At 32.7% G+C, this 20,732-nt stretch overlaps 2 protein-coding genes across 2 annotated transcripts in view; one reads left to right on the forward strand and one right to left on the reverse strand.

The window, feature by feature from the left end:
* Window positions 1–63: 63 nt before the first annotated feature.
* LOC100367602 (ribitol-5-phosphate transferase FKTN-like) lies at window positions 64–14,099 on the reverse strand. Its single transcript, XM_006825985.3, has 8 exons — window positions 13,548–14,099; window positions 9,387–9,446; window positions 6,790–6,981; window positions 5,585–5,874; window positions 3,827–4,089; window positions 2,911–3,044; window positions 1,280–1,404; window positions 64–421 (listed from the first exon to the last, which is right to left on the reverse strand). Exons 1-8 carry the CDS (start codon window positions 13,647–13,649, stop codon window positions 205–207), a joined length of 1,383 nt encoding a protein of 460 aa, XP_006826048.2. The 5' UTR covers window positions 13,650–14,099; the 3' UTR covers window positions 64–204.
* The window catches only part of LOC102803295 (solute carrier family 35 member E1 homolog), a 36,649-nt gene continuing 29,993 nt past the window's right edge, over window positions 14,077–20,732 (forward strand). Inside the window, exon 1 of the mRNA XM_078006508.2 lies at window positions 14,077–14,653. Within this exon, the coding sequence (XP_077862634.2) occupies window positions 14,320–14,653 (334 nt within the window). The 5' untranslated portion in view covers window positions 14,077–14,319. The remainder of the gene's footprint in view (window positions 14,654–20,732) is intronic.

Here is a 20,732-nt window from a genome sequence, read left to right on the forward strand (position 1 = left end):
AGTTCAATTTTGAAATGTTTATCTTAAAGAGGAGGAATATGGCATTGAAATACCCTAACAATATTAAGAGTGCAAATACTTGTTTTTATTTGCAGAATTCCACACAATGTTTTAACGCCAATACGATGCTATGACCTTTTACATTCGATTTCATGCATAACAAGGGATCTCGAAGTGAACAGAGATTCGGAAATACAAATAATTTCAGCCAAATATCTGCATAACTTGAGACCATTCATTAGAATCCCAATACCCATTTTCCTGCACATTTGGTGGGCTTTTTTTCCAGTCCCATTCCATGACCCTCGTATTCCAGTCTTTCCCGTAGTTTGCCTCTATATATGCTTGAGTTTGGCACGGCACTCGTACTTTCATTCCCAGAAACTCCGTCCAACAGAGTGTGAATCGAGGAAATACGTACCTAGGAAATATGAATGATATGAAGATGATAAATCAGCTTTGTAAAAAATGTTATGGAGGTGTCGCTATTCAAATTCAATATGCCGCTAACTGACTACGTGCAAGTGCCGTACTGTATATAAGGAAATACAGAAAGCCTGCTCATAAAGAAAGAATAAAAAGTCACTGTTACACGTAAATTTTTGATGAGTTGAATGTCAGAATCAGAATTGGGGTTCAAGGCTGAATAATACACAACTAAATAAAAAATAATGGCTGCAGTGGAAGCCCAGGTGAAGTTAGACCACCAATAATAATAATAATAGACTTCTGCTGTATAGAATAAGATATAAAAATTATTTTATTTCATAAAAAATATTCTGGAAGAACATTTGGACAAACTATTGGTTGGTACAGCGCCCTCGCTGATTTTTTCACTTCCACATGAGCTGAGTGAATCTATCAAAGAGGGCACAGTACCTCGTGCAAACTGAGCTAGGTTACTTCTGTTCCACTTTCACATGCAGCGACAGGATTTGTTAATTATTATAAACATGGCAAACACTTTGTATCATAACTATGAAGGCTGCTTGTTTATTTGAAGTCAAATCATGATTATGAGGCAGATAGCTCCCATATGACTTTTAAAGTTTTAGAATTTGAAATACAAATTATGCAATTTATTTGTTTATAATCACTGATAAACAATGGTGAAAAAATATTTTTACACTTTCAAACAAAAATTGTTGAATGAAAGAAGTGTAATGGAATCATTCCATGGAATGAGAGTACCCAATGATATACATGTATTCTAGTACAGTATAATGCAAACAGCGCCCCCTTGAGGTAATATTTAAAAACATGCACGATGAGCACTTACTTGAATTTTTTTGCTGATTTCACTTGTGTTCCACCATTCCACATAGTGTTACCTTCTTCATAGAAGAAAAAAATATCAAGTTTGATATCACCTTCCAAGAAAGATAGCTCAAAACTGTCTTCTCTCTGAATAAGAAACATTAGAACTTATCATTACAAGTGTAATGTTATAAAAATATGACATATTTTTAAAAATTTTGATCAAGATCTGTAGCAAATGGAGAATTATTCCCGTTTGACTAAAATAACTGGGAAATTGTTGAAAAATTCATAAAAGTGTGCAGAATGTTGACGGAGTAAAATTATGCTATTCAAAAAATTAAGGTGTTGTAAGAATACTCAATTTCACAAGAGACAAATTTCTGTCAAGGAAAGTCGCAAAATTATGTTGCAGTGAACATTTCATTTAGGCTCCCCAAGAGAACCAGTCACAGTCACAGGGTCTTAGCATTTTCACCACCAGTTCCCTTTTTTTCATCACAAATTCATAAAATAGTCCCGTTTATAGTATGTAATTTCCTTCAGAAGATTGGGACAAAAAATAGCCCAATTTTTTTAGAAAAAAATGAAAATTGACACAAATTTTGTCTGTTGGCTCCAAAATTAGGGTTCATTTCCAGAAATAATTGAGAATATGCACAAAAAAGTGCAGAATAATTTAGGCGAGGAAGTGGTGAAAAGGTTAGGGAAATCAGAGTGACTTTCATTGGGGTCCTAGGGAGTCACAGTGATTTTTACTGGGGTCCAAGTAAGTCAAAGTTACATTGGGATTCTAGTGAGTCACAGTGACTTTCATTGAAGTTCTGGTAAGTCACATGGACTTTTGCAGGATTCGTCTTCTTCTCAAATTGCAAAGATTATTAGTGGCAAACGTAAAATGGTTTACAGTACATAATATACAAACATTTTCTCAAGGTGACAAGCATTTTGAAGAGATTATCAGACAGTTTTGTGAGGTGTTTATAAGTGTAATAATAATTTTGTTTTTCATCACATGGCCTTGGCACACAAAAATGACATTTAGAGTCAAAGATCACTGTGATACGATGTAGTATTATTAGTTATTCACATTAACGTCATCATTTGGTGTATGTTCAAACAGCAGAAACATATTTAACACATTGCTAAGAAAGGTAATAATTGAGACAATTATCTAAAACCATGACGGTTGTACTTGGCAGGGATTTCATCTTAAATAACACAAGGGTTAAGATCATTACAAATCAGCCGATATTTATTTCGCAGACACTCAGATTTTGTTCGAAGTTAGTACAAGACACAGTGGCACATGGATGGACATTATTTCATTTAAAGCGGGAATTGAGTCCCAAGCGACGATAACAACACACGCTAAAAATGCAAAGGCTCATGGGTAGACGCTTGTTTGTAAACAATGACACACTATGGCCATCTGACGCATGCACAGGTGACAACTCCCCCACTTTAATCAGATCTTCGTGTCTCTTTGTTCCCAAAAATGTATAATCAACAGTAGCTCAGAAGACATGACGAGGCCGCTGGAAATCAAACACAATACATAGTTTGTACTTTTCTATGTTCAATGCCATGTTTGACCCGCAGGTCAGTTGGTAACAGTAATGTCAATGAGGAAATAAATTCAGTCTGTTTTACCTTGCCAAAAATATGTTTTAAATGCAATCCACTCATCTGTAATGCTGGTATTAATCGTACATCGTAATGTTTTATCCATATACCGATATCAACATCTTTGCTGTGACTGATAGTGTTGCATTCTCGAAACCAACCTACAAATAAAGAAACCATCTTTCAATAAAAACAAACTGTTAACAGAAACAAAAACAAAAGTTTATTTCCTAGATACAGGATTTAGAGTATTTGCATACTGGTCTTCTGCTAACCCATTGCATTGATTTGAGTTGTGTCATTATCACCTCATGATTATGTACGAGGTGATTGGATTTGGACAAATGAATGCAAGGTATCTAACACTAGAAGACCTGTGATTCTGCTGCGAAAATGAATAAACTGGCTTAAATACTGAATCGAGATCACACGACAGTGAGCACTGTCAATAGATTCTGCAATACGCCTAGACATGAATACTGCCACCTTAAGGTGATACAGTAATTATTTTGTTTTTATACATATTTATTAAAAAAAACAATTGTACACCCTTAAAGATACAATATGGACAAGAACATGTAACTTTTAGTATTGTCATTCGATATTAATAATTACATTGAATTATGTCATGACCTGAAAACGGTGTTCTTGTAGCATACATCAGGGTATTCATTTGATGAAATAATTAAATTCTCTAAATACGCATTGCATCAGCTATTTTTGTACATACAATAACAAACACAGCACATGCATAGCAGCGGTTTTGATTTCTCATCTAATGAACATTGTTGTGTGTCCTGCAAATACAACGCTATCGGTAGTTTATTTTATTTTGATAAATCATAATTCGATTTGTTCTACACTATAGAATATCAAACAGCAATATTATGTTTTTGTTGATATCGTGTCTTTAAAATAGTCACAAGTTATCAAACAAACTTACCAAGGCAAGTTCCACTACTCAACCAAAACTGAATTCCAATCTGGTCCAGCAACTCTTTTGCCTTGGAAAGTAAATTCTTGGCTTTGACTCTAAAATGTACAGCATCAGCGCTGTTATCGTCCCCGTTTTTATCCAAGAATTCTTTGGCCCTTGCGTAGTTACATTCTATAAATTGTGAATGCGGAACTTGTTCCAGAAATAAGGTTGGATATCTTGGAACATTTATCTTCAATCCGTCAGCTTTGAATTGCATAACTTCCATTCTGAAAGTGGAGAAAAGCAGTTACAGTATGAATCATCTGATTAAAAACTAAAAATTCTCAAAATACCCGGTAGACTATCTACCTTCAGTGAATAGGAGAAAAAAAAACTTTTTAGAAAAGATGCTTATAACAGTCGAAACAGTTACATAACAGTAGTTTCTTTTTCTATTATGTAAAATTGGTCCTCGTTTCATATGAGAATATATTTCCAAGGTTACGGTATGAGAAAAACAAATTAAAGGGGCATTGGCTGTATTTGTGTATGCACAAATTAGTACATATTTTTTTAATCCATGAAATTCAGAGCCAAAATAACCTTTTGTTGTACAAAAAAGGGGAAACAAATGATGATATGTCCTGCAGCAAGGTGAATAGTTTATACAATAGCATGAAAACCACCAGGAAAATAATTTTCAACCCAGAATTTATTTTCCAGCTATTAATGTAAAGCATCCAATGATTTCATCCTCTGTGTATTCACAATGGTAATTTTTGTCTCTGTAGTAATGTTGTACATTTGGTAGCATTCATGGAGCTCTATTGGGTTCTTAAGACTATTTATTTGATGCTTCGATTCATGTACCGTAATTCAGAACAGAAGTGAATTTTTGTGAATCCATGTGCATTTGAACATTATTCAAAAGTGTTCAAAAGAAAGAAATTTCAATATACATGTGTACAATCAAATGGGAAGCCAATTTGATTGCCAGCATTCAACATTAAAATTTGAATGTACCAGTATATATTACCCACAATTCAAAGCATCAAATATTTCACATAGTAATCCCAAGATTCTATGAAGGTCTATGAATGCTCATTAGACTCATTATTAAGATTTTTAAATGTTTCAATTAGTGGTCAGTTCTGCTTTTATTTTCCTTACATGTAAAGTAAAATCGTCCGATTTGCACTATTTCTCTAGGGCTAGCCATTCATGGCCATCCCTACATCCCTGTGTGTGATTGTGTTGGGAAAAGCTGTATTTGAGATCACTTAAATTAAATGATTTGATTGGGTGTGCCAATGAGCTGAATCTATCAATTGGCATTTCTGTAACTAGAACTCGCATCAATTTCAAATTTAAACCCATTGATTTTGCCATCATATCACGTCATATCTTAACTGACAAAACACACAACCTGCGTTCAATTTCCCACTTGACTTTGTGTTCCATTTACAAAGGAAACACAACACAGTATGCACTATTGTGTTTGATTTCATTGACAGTGATTCAGTCTAATAGTGGAAATTATGCCAAGGTATAATGAAAAAGTGGCGACAGAATAAATGAACCTTGGCTGGCAAAGAAAAAGTCATACAATTCAAAAGCCCAGTGCCATGCAATGCAAGATTCAGTTTTTGGTCACCTTCCATATATTCCCAGTTGAATATGCCCTCTAGAGGTCAAACACATACATACTCTTGTTTTCAAGTCAAATATGTCTAAAACGAAAATTCTCTGGAGCAGCATTATAAATAAATAGTAATTTCTTACTTGTCATAAGCACCAGCATGTTGACCAATCAAAACCGCTGATAGATTAAGTCCTATTGTTTCAATATGTGAATCAAACGTATCCTGCAGTGTAATTGGTCCATGCCACCAGTAATTGTCATTTCTCTCAAAGAATATGACTAAATGTATAACATGATGACTATTAATGAATAAATAATGCAGAGACACGTCTATTGCATTCATACTCGGTACTGATAGCAAGCGTGGATCTTGCCCTGTTGTATGTGTCCATGTAAAGCCGTTCTTTTTGAGTGTGACTAAAAATTGAGTCTGAAAATGAGAATAAAATAAATCCGTCAATTTTTTTTGTGTTCCAAATCTTCTCCATCTTCATAAGATAAGCGTATGCAAGTTAGATATCTATGTACCATGATAGGCAAAGAATATCTAAGGTAACATGAATACTGCCATCTTATGGTGATACAAAAATTACTTTGTTTTTATACTTAAAAAACAATTGTATATCCTTGAAGATGGATGAGAATATGTTATTTTTAGTATTGTTGTTTGACAGCACTGGACTATGATTATTATATTTCGTTATCTGAACTGTTTTATTTTCTTGTGATTTGATCATTTTGAGCATTTGAACAGGTCAGCAGACAATGTGTTAAAGGACCTTTGTTTCTTTGCGCTTGTCTGAGTCTGAAGGGCTGAATCCGAGACTCAGTATAAGGATTAGTTAGTACAGCAAAATTATGACAGAGGTGGTTCATCTGTTGACAACCATCGCCATTTCAGTCATTCTTTGAATGCTAATGTTTCTATAAATGTAGCTACACTGCAGTAAGTTATTATCAACATTGCTAGTAAATGTACAGCAATTGCTCTGAATGTTTATTGAAGTTGTTTTGCTACAATAAAAGTTATTTTGATACATTCATGATGCACCAAGATTTCATGTCACCAATATTGAACCACGCACTGAATGACCATGTGTGAAGACAGCGTATGTTGTCAGTAAGTTTCAAACATTCCAAGGGACCGCCGTGGCACCACGTTCATATATCACCAGTTAATGTGAATTTATCGCATGTATTATATGCAGGGATTGTACTAAATGATGCACAACAGAGGTCATTGTAATCCCATATTGCCTGTTTTTGTTGGTTGTTGCCATTTTCCTTTGCATTGCGTTGTGTAAAACAAAAATATCACACAACAATGAAGTTACACATACTTTACCTGGGGATTCCAATGGTTGTGTAGTATAGCGAAAGTGGTGACCAGTCTGCTATGACAGAGGTATTTACACTTGCCAACTGTCTTTGTACCAGACTTCTGGTAGTTCACAATGGTTTGTAGGATACTGGGGTCAATTAAAAACACTGGAATATTGTGGGCAGCAGTGATATTTACAAATAATTTTATAACATTCTGTAAAATAGAAAGCAATTGAAAATACATGTACTTGTTATTCCTCAGCTCCTGAGAGCGAGGTTATTTGTAGATATGTTGGCGATCGCTGCTGTATCTGTGGAAGTACTATGGGAGATTGCATGGGAGTGAAAAGTCTTTTGATCAGTAAGATAATTTTAGAAAAGTGAAGACTAGAGTGACTGTGAAATAAAGGTTGGTTTTAAATATAAAATATCATGGAATCTGGATGAAATAATGAAAGGAAATTGAATGGGTATGAAAGGGCAGTAAACGTGGCAAAAATGCAAGGTCAGGATCCGGGGGTCAAAATACATCACAATACATCCATCATCAATTAACTATGGATGCGGTAAAAGTCTTGATTTGCAGTTTGCGTGAATGGCCGGGGACAAAATTCATGCCAATTCTGTGCTTCAGTAACAGTATTTGCTGTTTTTTTGTGCAATGGAAGATAATTCAAGAAATGCTGTCAAAGGACATTTCCTTCTAGTAAACAAAACAACCCTGGGACGTTTATCTTGAGAAATTGAGAAGACGAAAATCTCTTGGGACAGTCGTTGTTGTGAAACAATTGACATACTTCCCTAGGGTATCCAGGCTAGTTTTGATTATTAGAAGAGGGAAACTGCTGCTTTATGGAAGACCAAATTTCAATGTCATTGGCCACAGTAATTCTAAATCGATGTTGGTTTTAATTGGTGTTACCTGGTGTAGAAGTAATAACATTACGATGTTTTCGAGTTTAATAGTAAATTATTAATATTAAGAAATTAATAGTAAATGGTAGACTCCCCTTTGAACAACATCAACCAGTCTAACCTGGTTGACAACAATGAAATTCTAACAGCAAGGCAATTAGGACAAATTAATAAAAATATACAAACATCATTTATATGAACTTGGAAAAGTGAATTACAAAACGACAATCAATCAAAACAAAATGAAATATAAATAAATTAAGAACATACAGAGAATTAAAAAAAAACAATTTTGCTTTTGAAACCTACCTTGTTACCCTGTAAAATAATGAGATGCGCGAAAATTTAAATAATTCCGCCTTAGTGACCATAACTTGAAAATTGAAAACTGAGACTGACAGACACAACGGAATACCCCTTGCTAATAGATTATGTAACCTTTGTGATCAGAATCAAGTAGAAGATGAGCACACCTAATGATGTCATGCAAAAGTTATACCCCCGATAGAAATGTCTTATTTGAAATGGCAAGAAAAAAAATTTGTCACCAAAGACACAATTCATAGTCTTGCTAAACAACAGAGGTCTAACACTCCCTGTAGCAAGATACCTAAAGAAGTGTTTTGAAATAAGACAGCAATCCCAGTGTCAATTTTCTTTCCCAGTTAAGTTTTTCATTTTTTCTATCTTTTTATTGTATAATAATTTAGTCTTAATATTTTCTTTCTCTGTTACAGTAATGTATTAGCTTAGTGTTTTGTATATTTTTATTTTATTTTAATTTTTGTTAACCTTTTATTCTTTCTTAAACATTTGTAGCCATTGCCAATCCCTCTGTGGTAATGTGTTAATAAAATTAATATTATTTAATTAATGACCTGCACATTAGTGATTGGCCTTGGATAGTTGAAGAGATTTTTAAATGGCCTACTCGATAGAAGTATTCGCCATGACTCAAGCAAGACTTTTCATTCGGGTTTATACAACGCTTACATGTTACTGTCAGGAAGGTTTAATGTCTTGTTTGTATTTGCACAATGTGAAAGAGAGGTTTATTGTCAAAATGTACTAGTATATGGGTAGTTGTATGCATATTGAACTATACAAAATTTGAATTATGTCACCAAACTGTACGTTTTGACGACTCGTATGCAATTGTAAGATTATATTTCTGATATACTCGAAGTGAATCTCAGCACTGTGCTTTTTATAAATGTTATGGTTCGGTTAATAATTTCCTGGAAACTGTGCAGAAAATCACAGACTTTCATTATTTTTTGTTCGTAGTTTTTCTAAATTTCAGTTATGAAACCATTTCCAGTTATTATGATTGTGTACATGACAGCTTTGCCCCACACAATAAGACATGTATGAATATGTGCTAGTATGTTTCATGGGTTAATAGGCCACTTCTTTATATCCCAAAATGTCTGGTAATTCTAACTAACTTGCTTCTACTCCCATATTGTCCTTAATAGTGAAGGTTACAGATATATTGTGAATTACACAGAGGTAACACTACAATACATTTCCCTTTACATTCCCTGGTATTACACAACAGCCTTTGTGCTGAGGCAGTTATGGTTCACAGCCATCACCAGTTCTCTTGTCATTTTTGTATACATGTATTATGCGATGAATCATGATAAAAAAAATGATTCTGTCATTGAGCGTAATATAAGACAAGTCGAAAAGATAACTCACGTAGGGTGAAGCCATAGACTTTTCATGGTGTCTTATTTCTGCCGTCAACTCTGTGTGATCCTGTGCTTAAACAAATAAAGAACATATAAGTAAATGGCTTTATACTGGGCATTAAATGTCTGTAGAGTCACTGAATGTCATGCAGGGTTTTTTTTTCTGTCCAACTATCCAAGACAATCATACCATGAATTCAAACATGAAGTTATTTCCTACAAAGATTGGACTTTTGATTTGTTTCTTGTATAGCCATAATGTCTGTGTTAACAGAAATGAACAAGATTATTGTTGTATTCAGAATTGAAAAAAAATGCACATAACACATAGATTGCGCACAAACAAGAGTACCAGAAAAGACAACCAGAGATGAAACTAATCTGTTCTTTCAGAGTTGCTCATTCACATTATTACCGACACAACAAACCAATTTTTAGAAATATTTCCCAATACAAACTGTGACTGGAACAAGATGTTTTTATTGGCTGATGGACATATTTTTGCATGACTTTGTATAAATATTTATAGAAATGAAGGGAATAGATTTGTTGTGTTGATAGTACTATTACTAGGAATGTTGTTGCAATTCATAATCATTTTGCATTTTGTATGACTTTGTATAAATATTTATAAAAATGAAGGGAATGGATTTGTTGTGTTGATAGTACTATTACTAGGAATGTTGTTGCAATTTGTAATCATTTTGCATTTTGCATGACTTTGTATAAATATTTACAAAAATGAAGGGAATGGATTTGTTGTGTTGATAGTACTATTACTAGGAATGTTGCAATTCATAATCATTTTGCATTTTGCATGACTTTGTATAAATATTTATAAAAATGAAGGGAATGGATTTGTTGTGTTGATGGTACTATCACTAGGAATGTTGTTGCAATTCATAATCATTTTGCATTTTGCATGACTTTGTATAAATATTTATAAAAATGAAGGGAATGGATTTGTTGTGTTGATAGTACTATTACTAGGAATGTTGTTGCAATTCGTAATCATTTTGCATTTTGCATGACTTTGTATAAATATTTATAAAAATGAAGGGAATGGATTTGTTGTGTTGATAGTACTATTACTAGGAATGTTGTTGCAATTCATAATCATTTTGCGTGACTTTGTATAAATATTTATAAAAATGAAGGGAATGGATTTGTTTTGTTGACAGTACCGGTACTATTACTAGGAATGTTGTTGCAATTCGTAATCATTTTGCATTTTGTGTGACTTTGTATAAATATTTATAAAAATGAAGGGAATGGATTTGTTGTGTTGATAGTACTATTACTAGGAATGTTGTTGCAATTCATAATCATTTTGCATGACTTTGTATAAATATTTACAAAAATGAAGGGAATGGATTTGTTGTGTTGATAGTACTATTACTAGGAATGTTGTTGCAATTCATAATCATTTTGCGTGACTTTGTATAAATATTTATAAAAATGAAGGGAATGGATTTGTTGTGTTGATAGTACTATCACTAGGAATGTTGTTGCAATTTGTAATCATTTTGCATTTTGCATGACTTTGTATAAATATTTATAAAAATGAAGGGAATGGATTTGTTGTGTTGATAGTACTATTACTAGGAATGTTGTTGCAATTCATAATCATTTTGCATTTTGCATGACTTTGTATAAATATTTATAAAAATGAAGGGAATGGATTTGTTGTGTTGATAGTACTATTACTAGGAATGTTGTTGCAATTCATAATCATTTTGCATGACTTTGTATAAATATTTACAAAAATGAAGGGAATGGATTTGTTGTGTTGATAGTACTATTACTAGGAATGTTGTTGCAATTCATAATCATTTTGCATGACTTTGTATAAATATTTATAAAAATGAAGGGAATGGATTTGTTGTGTTGATAGTACTATTACTAGGAATGTTGTTGCAATTTGTAATCATTTTGCGTGACTTTGTATAAATATTTATAAAAATGAAGGGAATGGATTTGTTGTGTTGATAGTACTATTACTAGGAATGTTGTTGCAATTCATAATCATTTTGCATGACTTTGTATAAATATTTACAAAAATGAAGGGAATGGATTTGTTGTGTTGATAGTACTATTACTAGGAATGTTGTTGCAATTCATAATCATTTTGCATGACTTTGTATAAATATTTACAAAAATGAAGGGAATGGATTTGTTGTGTTGATAGTACTATTACTAGGAATGTTGTTGCAATTCATAATCATTTTGCATTTTGCATGACTTTGTACAACAATTTATAAAAATGAAGGGAATGGATTTGTTGTGTTGATAGTACTATTACTAGGAATGTTGTTGCAATTCATAATCATTTTGCATGACTTTGTATAAATATTTACAAAAATGAAGGGAATGGATTTGTTGTGTTGATAGTACTATTACTAGGAATGTTGTTGCAATTCATAATCATTTTGCATTTTGCATGACTTTGTATAAATATTTATAAAAATGAAGGGAATGGATTTGTTGTGTTGATAGTACTATTACTAGGAATGTTGTTGCAATTTGTAATCATTTTGCGTGACTTTGTATAAATATTTATAAAAATGAAGGGAATGGATTTGTTGTGTTGATAGTACTATTACTAGGAATGTTGTTGCAATTTGTAATCATTTTGCGTGACTTTGTATAAATATTTATAAAAATGAAGGGTATGGATTTGTTGTGTTGATAGTACTGTTACTAGGAATGTTGTTGCAATTTGTAATCATTTTGCATTTTGCATGACTTTGTATAAATATTTACAAAAATGAAGGGAATGGATTTGTTGTGTTGATAGTACTATTACTAGGAATGTTGTTGCAATTTGTAATCATTTTGCGTGACTTTGTATAAATATTTATAAAAATGAAGGGAATGGATTTGTTGTGTTGATAGTACTATTACTAGGAATGTTGTTGCAATTCGTAATCATTTTGCATTTTGTGTGACTTTGTCTAAATATTTATAAAAATTAAGGGAATGGATTTGTTGTGTTGATAGTACTATTACTAGGAATGTTGTTGCAATTTGTAATCATTTTGCGTGACTTTGTATAAATATTTATAAAAATGAAGGGAATGGATTTGTTGTGTTGATAGTACTATTACTAGGAATGTTGTTGCAATTCGTAATCATTTTGCATGACTTTGTCTAAATATTTATAAAAATTAAGGGAATGGATTTGTTGTGTTGATAGTACTATTACTAGGAATGTTGTTGCAATTCATAATCATTTTGCGTGACTTTGTATAAATATTTATAAAAATGAAGGGAATGGATTTGTTGTGTTGATAGTACTATTACTAGGAATGTTGTTGCAATTCGTAATCATTTTGCATTTTGTGTGACTTTGTATAAATATTTATAAAAATGAAGAGAATGGATTTGTTGTGTTGATAGTACTATTACTAGAAATGTTGTTGCAATTCATAATCATTTTGCATTTTGCATGACTTTGTATAAATATTTATAAAAATGAAGGGAATGGATTTGTTGTGTTGATAGTACTATTACTAGGAATGTTGTTGCAATTCATAATCATTTTGCGTGACTTTGTATAAATATTTATAAAAATGAAGGGAATGGATTTGTTTTGTTGACAGTACCGGTACTATTACTAGGAATGTTGTTGCAATTCGTAATCATTTTGCATTTTGTGTGACTTTGTATAAATATTTATAAAAATGAAGGGAATGGATTTGTTGTGTTGATAGTACTATTACTAGGAATGTTGTTGCAATTCATAATCATTTTGCATGACTTTGTATAAATATTTACAAAAATGAAGGGAATGGATTTGTTGTGTTGATGGTACTATTACTAGGAATGTCCTTGCAATTCGTAATCATTTTGCGTGACTTTGTATAAATATTTATGAAAATGAAGGGAATGGATTTGTTGTGTTGATGGTACTATTACTAGGAATGTCCTTGCAATTCGTAATCATTTTGCATTTTGTGTGACTTTGTATTTAGATCTTCATTGCATATATGACACCATTGATGTGCCTTCATTTTATTGATCCTTGCTGTTACATATTCTATTTTATAAATTTGTTACTTTTATTATTTTTTTAAATAGATCATTTCCTTGTCTCCTGTTGGAGAATAGAGCCAGCGAATAAATAGATAGATAAACTTCACTGAATTATAATCCGGTGTATACTTACACGACCACTGGACCGATTGTGAAAACTTAAAAAGTATATCTGCAAAAACATGAATATGACACTTATTGCTAGGAGAGATGATAGTACTACCGCCCTCTTCATTTTCTATTCACTGATCACCAGAGATGCACCAGACTGCAATCTTCACACATGTCCATTTTTTTCCTCTTTGCACTACTGTTTTTTTTCTCCATCCATTAAAGACATCGACAGGACATTGATATAACGCGCCGCGTGTATGTGGCAGTACTCAGTGCCTGGCAACTCACTTCGTTTGATTGATCGATTTATGAATTTCTAAATTCTAATCAAACGATTATTGGAGATTTTCATACAAAGTCGATGGTAACCGAGGTGAGAATGTTTCTTTCTTGACGACCTCGCAAGATATAAGTCTGTCGATTTTGCAATTATTGTTGTTTTGGAAAAACTAACGAGCAAGAATGTTTCGGTGAATGAATGACCATGGGCGCCGCCATCTTTGTGTTTACACGTTGACTCATGGGAACTCTATCTGCGTCATACCACCTAAGCTTGCTTTTGAACATATGCCGGCTGTTACGAGTTTGCTTTTTTTTATTTCTGTTAGTTGAATATGACTAATTTTTTTTTTAATTTCCCGCAGCCAAGTAGTATTTAACTATATCGAAAACCGGTTCATCGTAAAAAGGATTTCTTTCTGTGCTCTGGTGCTGTTTGTGGTAATCGCTTACACGCATAGAGCGAGTTCTTCTAATTTTTCCAGGGAGTTTGACACGAACTCAGATACAAAATGGCGTTGACCAATGACTCTAAGCTGTTCGAAGAGTTTTGTCGGATTGTTTTTCTGTGTGTTATTTGGTACGCCAGTAGCGCGGGACAGAATGTCATCGGAAAGCAAGTACTGGACTATTTTCCTTATCCGATGACTATCACAATGTCACACATGTTTTCATTAGCTCTTTATTTAGGACCAATTCTCAAAGCCTGGAACATTCCCACGGCTCAGCCGATAGAGCGAAAATACTACTGGAGTGTTATTGTTCCGTTAGCGTTTGGAAAATTTTATGCCTCTGTGTCGTCACATTTTAGTATATGGAAAATGTCTGTATCATATGCTCATACTGGTAAGTAAAAACTTGTTTATTCACTCTATTTTTCTGTAACGAAAGACAGTGACAGTGTGTATGTGTTGCGCTTGACATTCAACGCTGACACGTTTAACGGAAGTGACATTTGATTGGGTGTCTAGTATACGCTTTAAAGCGTATACATTACACTAGACGTAAACGTGGCAGACGAAAATCTAAGAATATTTAACTGTCTATTAAAGTCTTTTCTTTTTTCTGTATTAATTATTGTGAGTATAATAAAAAAAAATTACGATAAAAAAAGGATTAGCTATTATCTGGTCTAGTCAATGTAAATACACAGAACTGGCAGGATAAGGGTATGCAGGTGATGTGATATGCGTTGACAATCTCTTGAGAATTGAAGAGTCGCGATATGCGAGATGATCACAAAATCGGACGACCCATATTTCTAAAAAAATACTACTAATAAGTACTACAAATGATTGAAGAACTGGTTAGTGTTTATCGTGGACGGTTCAGCTAGTATCCCTGTATGTATACTATTATAGTCTTTATTGTGTTTGTATCCTTATTTTTGATTTTGATTATAAAATGCAATATAGATGTGAAGAAAGAGACAAACAAACAAAATAAGAAAAACAACAAAACTGACAAACTAAATAAAAGTAAAAATAAATGAAAACTAAAAAAAGAAGATTGTTTATAAAATTTGTGTTGGTGAAATATTTACCATAATGCATGGGCGGCTTTGGTTCAGAGTTTGGTAATGTTTTGAAAAAAAAAACAAATTTACGCTGAGAACATTTTGAGAGAAAAACCCATAAAGAGAAGTAAAAAGTACTTTGCATAATTTTTCGACCGCTCACTGAGTTTTAATCTGTTGCCTCTAATGTCCAATGTGTGACATCTTTGATTACCTTAAGACAACTTCCCTATTTTTTTTAATGGCAGTATCATTCAGTCATTGGTAGTCTTCTACTATTACTTACGCAGTTTTCATTTCTGCCACTTGTCAGTTAAAATTCTAAAAAAAATTTACTATACACAAACACCAGAAATCAAAACTCATGGGTGTTGCCAAAGATCTTTATAACCGATTAATTCTTTCTTTGTTGTGCTCAAAATCTCCTGCAAACACCGTTTTTGTGTGTAAATCATTTTGTTTGTTCCACTGTATTTTTTTGGTCAATCAGAGGATTTAGTTAAAAATAGAAATATGCCACATATTGACTATCTATGTCAATGCAGTTAATATCTCAAGGCAATTTTAAATATTAAACATGGACGTGATTCTGCATCACAACAACAAAGTAATGCCTCTTATTTGTCAGCAACTTTCAAGCAACTTTGGTTAAAGATAGCTGTATGTATATGATAGTTCTGTTTTCTGACTTGTGGAATAAATTACATTCTCACAGGAGAATTGTGGTTACATTTCGTTTTCTGTGTATATATTTTGTCTGAAAGGACAGTATTTAAATTCTCCTTTTACTTTTAAACAAATTATAATAATAAAGATTAAAATTAAATATTTGTCTCTAGTCATTAATTATTTATAAAAAAAAATATGTAAATCTGAACAGTAGATACAACATGTATGATTTTAAATTGCTTTCATACTTTGATGTTATCTTGTATTCCTCAACACCTTGAATAGTTCAATACATTCAAAGTAGCATTCCAATACAATTGCTACGATGGACGAGCGCATGAATAGTGTACATACATGTAGCTTCATGTCATGTAGGAGAGATTAAAAAAAATCTATGTACATAATTTGATGTCATATGCTTTGTCTGTAAGCACTGTGAGAATGTTGTGTGGATCTTTCTGGGTTTGTATAATGTCTGATAACTCCAGATAATAGTAATAAAGAATCATTTTGGCAAGTTTGTTTTTTAAAATTTATTATTCAATTAAAAAATCAGTTGAAAATACATGTAATAAAATAAAAATTGGAGTAAATGTTGTGAATAAGCCAAATCTCCATACAGTGTATTATTGCATCAAAAATGATCATAACGGGGACACATAATAATGTATATATATTCCCAGCAATTTTTTTCCGCTTTCAATAGGCAAGTTTCAAGTTTTGTTGTTACCTAAAAAAACTTGTGAGCTCCGGTGTTGTTATTTTCACCATAAAAACCTTACCATAATATAAAGCATTTCCACCATAAAAACCTTACCATAATATAAAGCATTTCCACCATAAAAACCTTACCATAATATAAAGCATTTCCACCATAAAAACCTTACCGTAATATAAAGCATTTCCACCATAAAAACCTTACCATAATATAAAGCATTTCCACCATAAAAACCTTACCATAATATAAAGCATTTCCACCATAAAAACCTTACCGTAATATAAAGCATTTCCACCATAAAAACCTTACCATAATATAAAGCATTTCCACCATAAAAACCTTACCATAATATAAAGCATTTCCACCATAAAAACCTTACCATAATATAAAGCATTTCCACCATAAAAACCTTACCATAATATAAAGCATTTCCACCATAAAAACCTTACCATAATATAAAGCATTTCCACCATAAAAACCTTACCATAATATAAAGCATTTCCACCATAAAAACCTTACCGTAATATAAAGCATTTCCACCATAAAAACCTTACCATAATATAAAGCATTTCCACCATAAAAACCTTACCATAATATAAAGCATTTCCACCATAAAAACCTTACCATAATATAAAGCATTTCCACCATAAAAACCTTACCGTAATATAAAGCATTTCCACCATAAAAACCTTACCATAATATAAAGCATTTCCACCATAAAAACCTTACCATAATATAAAGCATTTCCACCATAAAAACCTTACCATAATATAAAGCATTTCCACCATAAAAACCTTACCATAATATAAAGCATTTCCACCATAAAAACCTTACCATAATATAAAGCATTTCCACCATAAAAACCTTACCGTAATATAAAGCATTTCCACCATAAAAACCTTACCATAATATAAAGCATTTCCACCATAAAAACCTTACCATAATATAAAGCATTTCCACCATAAAAACCTTCCCCCATTACAGACTAACTTAAGTAAATGCGTTCATTTACTAACACAATGCATTGTGGGACTTACCATAGAAGAAAATAATGCTCCACTATGTTGGCGATCAATGCAAGGTCACCCAGAATACATTTCCAATAAAAGGTAATAAAATACAGAGAACTATAGATTGAAAAAGCTTCCCCATCCTAAACCTACAAACATGATCAGGTCAAACAAATGCATTCAATTCTTGGTTAAATTCAAGCAATATTGACTCACAAGGGCAGCACATTCCCATAATGCCATTTGTGGCCAGTGACGACACCACATAAATTCCGCAGGGAAAGGGACAGCAACATACTACAGTACATGATCCAATCAGCTACTAGTTTCACTCATAAAAGGTTTTACAAAAGAGCATCAAAAATTGTGTCACAGCCTCTTTGTTTGAATTTGAAGTACATTTATACACATTTAAACAAATTTACAGTTACAGGGTAATCCAAATGAGTGTAAGACCAAATATTAAAACTTGTGAATTTATATGCCAATAAATACATTTTTCTTTCTTAGTTTCAATGTTATCTGTTCAAGAAACGTAGTGCAGATGCTTGTAATCACATGCATGTATCAAATTGTTAATGAAGTAGTTTTTACACAAAAATTAAATGCACATATTTTGATACGATTTTTTCCTGGTACAGACTATTTCAATAAATAACTACGTATCTTATCTATGGTACCTGTATTTATCGATAATTGTCAATATTTACGTTTAGTTATCGATAATTGTCAATATTTATAGTTATGTACTCAATCACCTATTAAAATTATTTTTCTTCTTCATTTTTGATATATTCCTTGATATTATTGAAGATCTTTAGTATTAACAGAATATTGACATTTTCATTGAATAAAATTATCTATGTTAAGTTGAATTTAAATACTAGTATCAGAAAAACAGTTACTGCACTCTTTTAGTGTTCAAGTACAATTGTTGTCTTTCAACAGCTTGTTTGGTGAGTAAATATTAACAATGTCAATGGATTAAGGTGAATTCCCATGTGCGTCATTGCAACGTGTGCAATAATTTATTCTTTCATTTCACATGCTTCTTTATCCCACTATCCCAGTAAACAAAATACATGTTGACAACACAAACTCAACTTTAAGTACTGTAAAATGACTAATTTTCACTGGGTTTAAATTTCACTGATTTACCATTTCAGGCATATTCAGTGGGTTTTAAATTCACGGTTTCGTCATTTAGATAATGCGTTCTATGCTAAATTTTACATATTCACTGGGTTTTAATTAACGCATTTTCCAGTCAGCGAAATAAGCTAAATTAAAACCCAGTGAATAATTAACCCTTTTACAGTAATACCGAACAACCAAATTTATATATGTTACACACGCAGGGCTAATCTTGTTACACTGTTCAGAGGAGGCTCAACAATCATCCCAAAGTACCGTTTTCTGCGAGTTGTTGGCCTTTGTTTTCACCGCCGCGGGTTGCCAGGCGGTGAAAATGCCCGGATGTCCGCCCCCGAGGATATGGTCATGTTACCTCATTAATACGATATGAGTAATGTATCAAATGACCATATATGTTCATGTTACCTCATTAATAAGCATAAACTGTAATATATTGGGTGTGCAGATGGGGGCATACAACCAGTGCTATAACGGGGCATCTAACAAGAGATATGACAAATGTATCAAATGACCATATATGTTCATGTTACCTCATTAATAAGCGTAAACTGTAATATATTGAGGGTGCAGATGGGGGCATGCATCCAGTGCTATAACGGGTCATCTAACAAGAGATATGACAAATGTATCAAATGACTATATATGGCCGTGTTATCTCATTAATAAGATATGACAAATGTATCAAATGACCATATATGGTCATGTTACCTCATTAATAAGCATAAACTGTAATATATTGGGCATGCAGATGGGGGCATACATCCAGTGCTATAACGGAGCATCTAACAAGAGATATGACAAATGTATCAAATGACTATATATGGTCATGTTACTTCATTAATAAGATATGACAAATATATCAAATGACCATATATGGTCATGTTACCTCATTAATAAGCATAAACTGTAATATATTGGGGATACAGATGGGGGCATACATCCAGTGCTATAACGGGGCATCTAACAAGAGATATGATAAATGTATCAAATGACCATATATGGCCATGTTATCTCATTAATAAGATATGACAAATGTATCAAATGACCATATATGGTCATGTTACCTCATCAATAAGCATAACTGCATGTAACATCCTAAGTACTGTTGCAGATAGAGACATGTAATTAATGCTATAATGATGCTGTTGGATAAAATATATTACCAAAATACCAGTACATCATATATTTGTTTGTACATGTACCATAGATACTAGGAACAGTTCACAGTTCTTGTGCTCAAGCGTAAATGATAGTGGCAAGTATATCTTCAGAATAAGATGTAAGAGCAAATGGGAGTTGTTTCTAAGGTTTATTTGTTATACATCTTAGAGGAAAAATTATTAATTTCTGGAAATTTCCATTTTGTAACTCTGTAGATGCATTTCCTTAAGCATATTTAAATTTGCGAATCTGAATTTGACATTTTCCTCATCTACTAATATCCCTTTCTCCCTATTTACCAAATCGATAAAAGGGTGGTGGCTGCCTTGCGATGTGTGTTCTAAATTGCATGTAAATATCGAACATGATGCAGCACGTCAACCACTACCCTTTATTTAACAAGTTGATAATTGGGTGATAAATGCATTGTGTTATCAGCCACTGAGTCAGAAACTATAGTTTACTCTTAGTGGAAAATGTTATAATAATAGACCATTTTCCGTACACTGCGAGAATCACGCGTTATGCGTGAAATGGAACGTAAAAACAGGACAAACAAAGGTCATAGCGTCGTAGTGGCGTCAAACATCGCGTGGGATTCGACAAACACGAAGTATTTTGGGGGACATTTCCATGCTTAATAATGTGCTGTCCACATTTGATGATAGGCAATTTCGATTAAGTGAGGGTATTCGG

The sequence above is a fragment of the Saccoglossus kowalevskii genome, chromosome 9 (assembly GCF_978046115.1).
Source record: "Saccoglossus kowalevskii chromosome 9, keSacKowa6.1, whole genome shotgun sequence".
NCBI lineage: Eukaryota > Metazoa > Hemichordata > Enteropneusta > Harrimaniidae > Saccoglossus > Saccoglossus kowalevskii.

What these genes read in the sequence shown, in the direction of transcription:
- LOC100367602 (XM_006825985.3), bottom strand. Translation starts at nt 13,649, where the DNA reads ATGAAGAGGGCGGTAGTACTATCATCTCTCCTAGCAATAAGTGTCATA. An exon ending in ACAACCATTGGAATCCCCAG is followed by an intron (nt 5,875 to 6,789) that starts GTAAAGTATGTG and finishes TCTCATTTTCAG; the next exon opens with ACTCAATTTTTAGTCACACT. An exon ending in AAATCAGCAAAAAAATTCAA is followed by an intron (nt 422 to 1,279) that starts GTAAGTGCTCAT and finishes CATATTTCCTAG; the next exon opens with GTACGTATTTCCTCGATTCA.